General features: G+C 41.6%; 1 gene segment (V, D, J or C); it reads left to right on the top strand.

Annotated features, from left to right (window-relative positions):
* Positions 1–1,827: 1,827 nt before the first annotated feature.
* On the top strand, positions 1,828–4,657 carry LOC122547780. The segment is given in 3 exon segments: positions 1,828–1,831; positions 2,201–2,387; positions 4,323–4,657. Coding segments are annotated over 2 exon segments (417 nt in total).
* The last annotated feature ends 1,267 nt before the right edge of the window (positions 4,658–5,924 follow it).

Raw genomic sequence — 5,924 nt, 5'->3', positions numbered from 1 at the left:
GGAAATCAACACTAATCCCTACAGAACACCAGGAGACATAGATTTCCAGTCACGCAGACACCCGATGACTATTATCCCCTGCTCCCACCACTCAGCCAGTTCTAGATCCAATCTGTCAAATTAACTCGGATCCCATTGGCTCTGATTATTGCTATCATCTGGACATCGAGTTATCTCTATGAAAACTACTATCAAATTGTTACACATTACTTCCTCTCAATAAAACCGTGCTGAAAATTGTTGATTTATCTTCCAAATGAAGATTAATTTCACTTCTCAATAGTTTCCTTACCACTGGGACTAGCTTGACAGATCTGTGTTTTCATTGTTTATCCCTTTCTTCGTCCTGCATAACAGTGCAACGTTGGCTGATCTACACTCACTTGGCACAACTGCTGTGGCCCGACAGGAATTCTAAATTATTGTCAGCAACCCAACTATTTCATCCTTTGCATCGCTCAACCGCTTGGTATACTTTTCATCTGCCCTGGAAATATAACCACTTTTCATTCAGCAAGACAACACAGAACATCACGTCATGTGTCCTAATTTCTGAAAGTACATCACAACACTCCTCCATGATTTCGGTCCCCACATTGTCCCTATTACTAGTGAACACTGACACAACACATTCGTTTTGACCACAACCTAATCCTCCGGCTCCACTCCAATAATAACACTTAATGGGCATTACTGTTTCCCGAATAAGTCTTTTATTATGAATGAGTCTGTAACTTTTAAAAATATTTTCCTTTATTTTGACTGCTATTATTTTCTCATGGTCCCTTTTGCTCTTCTAATTCCTTTGTCTTTCACACTCCCCCTTGCATGTTCTGTACTCCATATTAGTTTCTATTGTTTTGAGATTCCAGTATAGACCGGAAGCCTCCCTTGTTTCTCTTTATCTCCCCCTCCATGCCCTTTGGTATCCAGAGCCCGCTGCATTCTTAGTCCCACGCAGTGACTTCCTGGGAAATGTCCTCCCTGTGATTTTCCTATCTCTTTCTTAAATGTGTCACACTGCTCTGACTCAGATTTACCAATAAGTGTCAGCTTCCAGTCCACTCTGATTCCGTCATGACCTGATCTTCCTAAAATTGTCCTTCCCCTTTTCAGAACTTTGGGCCAATTTCTATTCCTTTGCAGTACAATCTGAAATCCAACTGATTTACGATCACCGTCTGCAAAGTGCTCCACCGTTGATGTTTTACGCACTGGGTCGACTTCATTCCCTAAAGTTAAGTTCCGGTTCACCCCTCTCTTGCAAGGTCTGGATTAAAATTCTCTGTATTAAACAAATACTTGTTCAAATATTCTTCTGGGGGCATTTTCAGAATTGTGTTCCCTCTAAATTTTTGACAAAATGAATATCCAAGCCTATGCGGAGGAAGTTAAAAACCTCTTTTCTCATTCCTCTATTTAATTTACATGTCTCTGAAATTTGCCCATGTATTTGCACTTGGTCTTTTGGACCTATAGTAAGGTCTATCGTGCTCTCCCAGTAGTTATGTTTGCTGTATTTTGGTTTTGAAGTACTGTCCATTTGCCTTTGTTCAAGGAGGTATCCATGATTTCATTTCTCTTTACAGCCTAAAATACTCTTGTCAGAATTCCGACAGAAGCAACATTCTGTACCGCACACCCCCGCCCCCATCCTTTTCCATCTTTCCCTGTCTCGCCTGAAGGCAGTAAATCATGGAATATTGAATAGCCACTCCTGCCCGGCTCTCAATATGTCTCCATGATAGCAACGGCATCATTTCTTCATTTATGCCAGTAATTCGTCTGCCTTGTTCATCAGACTCTGTCATTAAAACGAATACGATCCAACGTTGCTATCTTCCTTCTGATGTCACCGGCCTATAGTTTCTATGCCTCCTTGACTCCCTTGCTGTGTCCTCTAAGTTTAGCCTTTCACATTGTCCTGCAGATCTTTCTGTGTGGATCCCAGCTTCTCCAGCGCTGTGCACAATTATGATTCCTGTATCCATTAACCACGAGAAACCTTGATATATGAAAACTGATTGTATTTGTTATGAAATTCGTCAGATAATGTATGCGATGTGTTTCCTAAAGGTCCAGATATTCTCCAACCAACTCTTCTCCTAACTGTGAGCTCCAGTGAAGAAATCGCAAGCAGCAAGTTTGCAACCGTCGTCTGTTCAATCATCGAGTTCCATCCGAAGTCAATCTCCGTGAGTTGGTTGAAAAATGGCCACCCTTGGATTCTGGCTTCTTCACGTCTCCCGTGTGTGAGGCGAACGGGAACTTCTCGGTGACGAGTCGGCTGATGGTCCCTTATGGTGAATGGTACAACAGTGCGGTCTATACCTGCCAGGTCACTCATGGAGAGAACACTCAAAGTAAAAACATCACCGCACTCCAGGGTAAGAGATACAAATCACTCTGAACTCTGATGTGAATCAAACACACTAATTTATCAGGCGTAGTAACAGCATGGTACAGCTTCTCGTTTCCCAACATGCCACGTATCTCATTTCAGTTTGAGTGTTACATTAACATTGCTCATAATTCAACCTTTAGGCAAGTCAGAAAAGCATGTTTCCTCTCTGTTGAAGATAGATATATAGACAGTGAGCTTTGTTAAATAGTTTGTTGCCTGACCATGCTGGGAGAGGCATTCAGAGTGCTGAATCCTTGCCTGGTAGCCGCTTCAAAGATAGGTTTGGGGTGGAGGGGGGATATTGGAGAGATATCTGATTGACACATAGAAAATACTGAGAGACTGAGGTCGAGTGAATGTGGAATAGATGCTTTGACTGTTAGGCGAGACTAGGACCCAAGGGCACAGTCTCAGGGTCAAAGGGGCACCGTTTAGAACTGAGATGGGGAGGGTTTCTTCAGCCAGAGGGTGATGAGTCTGTGGAACATGTTGCTGCAGAGGGCTGTGGAGGCCAGGCCATTGTGTGTATTCAAGCCAGAGATAGATCGGCTCTTGTTTCGTACGGGGAGAAGGTAGGAGAATGGCTTTAGCCCGAAACGTCGATTTTCCTGCTCGTCGGATGCTGCCTGACCTGCTGTGCTTTTCCAGCATCATTCTGATCTAAACTCTGGATTGGCCGAACAGCCTTATGCTGATCCTCTATCTTATGATGTTGTGGTCTCAAAATGACGTGGTTAAAATATGCAGTGACCCTTACTTGAAAATAAATCACAATGCGTTCAGTGCTTCATTCCCTGCTCAGGAATGACCTGTTGGCCTTGGACATTGTACGACATCGATTTTTATCTGGTACTGAGCTTTTTAACTTCATTTATGGGATCAGACCACAGACCAAGTGGCTATCACATTTGATGAACTGGGATAAACGTGATCTCACTGAGCTTCTTTAAGATGCTCTCTGTAATTAGTGGATGAGGCAGGAGAATAAATTCTGGTAAGAATGCTACACTAGGGATGAATGAACGAGGAACTCGAGACAGGCTGATTTAGCCTGGTTTGGGGTGGCGATGTTTTCACAGTGAGTAGTGGATGTCTATAAAATTAGTGACATTTCCATCGCGTTTGTAGATTAATTTAAGACGATTTTGTTTGTTTGTTTTTTCTCCCCTGCACTATGAAGAAATTAAAAAATGCAGCTTGGTAAATAAAGTGAAAGTACAGACCAGTTATGAACAAACTGAATGGAGGGAAAGACTTAAGGAGGTAGGTGTCCTTCTCGATATCCAATGCTGTACTCAATGTCTTGTTTTCAGATCTACTCCAAACACAGCCTACGAGGAACAATGACATAAATTAGAGAATGACATCACACCAATAACGCAAAGTATTTTTGATCACGTTAAATATAATGAACAGAATTTCCATGGATATTCACCGCTCCTGTAACACTTTAGAACTCTGCAAAGAGAATAATTATTATTTATTATAATTTGTCCAAAATTTGGGATGTGATTTAGCAGCACTTGCACCTCAGGGTTATGATCATGGAAATGAACTCATTATATTCAGATTACTCTTGTCACAAGTATCAATAGATGGTGTTAAGTGAGAGACAAGCTCTGAAAGAAAGGTCATTCCATGGGTTACATGATGGTATCTTCGATGATTTTACTTTTTTCACAGGTTTCACTTGTTACAAAGCCAGTGTTCTTTAGGAATAATTACACAGGGTATGTTATAGGTAATCACAAATGCTTTGACAAATCAAAATACATCAACAATAGTAAGCATCGTTTCAGAAATGGTTGGACTTGCCATTTTGAAGGGGATGTCATTACCCTGTGAAGAAGTAATCTGAAGATTGGGTGTTTGTATCAGAAAGGGGCATTTTCCATTGACGTTGATTTTTGTTTCATAGAAGATACCGAGTGCCACCCTAACACCGTTAAAATCCTCCCACCGCCAGTAGAACAAGTCTTACTGGAGGCGACGGTGACGTTAACTTACGTTGTGTCCAATCTTCCTTCTGGAGTCAATGTGACCTGGAGACAAGAAAAGAAGCCTCTGAAATCAGAGATTGCTGAGCAGCCTGGACAGAATCCCGACAGCGTGATCAGCAAATTAGACATTTCTACTGAAGCCTGGCTGAGTGGCGTTACTTTTGAATGTGTGGTGTACCATCAGAATCTACCGACTCCACTGAGAGACTCCATCCACAAGGAGAAAGGTGAGCGGTGAGATTAAAACACAAAGCATCACATGTGTAATCCAGATCCAGTTACATCAATGACAGGCTTTGATTGGGAATGAACAAACGCCGTTGGGAGCATCAATTATGCATCTGAAGGCAGGAGAGCTAAGTAGCTGATTCAGAAAAAGATGGACCAAAGGATATTGTATTCTGATTAAGTCAGATAAGGTGGGAAGAAGCCAGGGTTGTGACGTCACCATCAGCAATGACAAATTGCCAGAATGTCCTCGTTGTGGGCTGGAAACATGGAGGCAACTTTCACATTAAACTTTACATTTTTTACTGAAAAGAATGTGTACCATTCTACTCCTTTAGAAAACGAAAGTGAATAAATCCCAAATTAAAAATGGTGTATTTTAATATTTAGTGAAATTGTGATATTGGTTCAGGTTTTGTTTGGATGATTTATATTTGGCTCAAATATTCTACAGTGATTAATCTGCTGGAGGCATCAGTGTCGGTCCTCCTGCCACCAACTGAATAAATCTCCGCTCAGAGGTTTCTCTCCCTCACCTGTTTAGTGAGAGGTTTCTCCCCCAAGAGATCTTCGTCAAGTGGACAAACAATGACAAGCCGGTGAATCCCAGTAACTACAAGAACACCGAGGTGATGGTGGAGAGCGACAACACCTCCTTCTTCATGTACAGCCTGTTATCCATTACAGCGGAGGAGTGGGCCAGCGGTGCTTCTTACTCCTGTGTGGTGGGACATGAAGCGATTCCATTGAAGATCATCAACAGAACAGTCGATAAATCCAGCGGTAAACCGAGTTTCTTAAACATTTCACTTGCACTGATGGACACTGTTAATTCATGTCAATAAAAATCTCAAAGTTGCATTTAATAATTCAACAAAAGTAATAAAGTTTTTTTTCCTCCATTTGTGAGTTAAATACTGAATTAGTTGTTTCTCACTCTGACTTACATTGCATCTGTGTAGTTAAAGTGGATTATTAACAGCTCTAGGGCGAGTGTCTTGTGCAGTTAATGTTATCTGCTCAGATACACTCTGGGTCAGAGACAGAGTAAAGCCCACTCATTGCAGGATTCCGCCAAGTACCTTATCCATCCTAAATCCCTCTGTGACAAAATCTGACAATGTCTACTTTATGGCAAGGGTAGGGCACGAGTTTTGAACTTGGTGTTCTTGATTTCCCCGATTGGACATTCTTACAACATTCATGTCAGTTTTAAACTGCTACATTGCACCCATTGGAAATGTAAATTTCAGACACTTCACAATTAAATTTGATTGGAACATACCAATCGT

The sequence above is a fragment of the Chiloscyllium plagiosum genome, unplaced genomic scaffold (assembly GCF_004010195.1).
Source record: "Chiloscyllium plagiosum isolate BGI_BamShark_2017 unplaced genomic scaffold, ASM401019v2 scaf_4272, whole genome shotgun sequence".
In the NCBI taxonomy this organism is placed as follows: domain Eukaryota; kingdom Metazoa; phylum Chordata; class Chondrichthyes; order Orectolobiformes; family Hemiscylliidae; genus Chiloscyllium; species Chiloscyllium plagiosum.
Note: the sequence above shows the minus strand (reverse complement) of the source record. Positions and strands in the feature narration are given on the sequence as shown.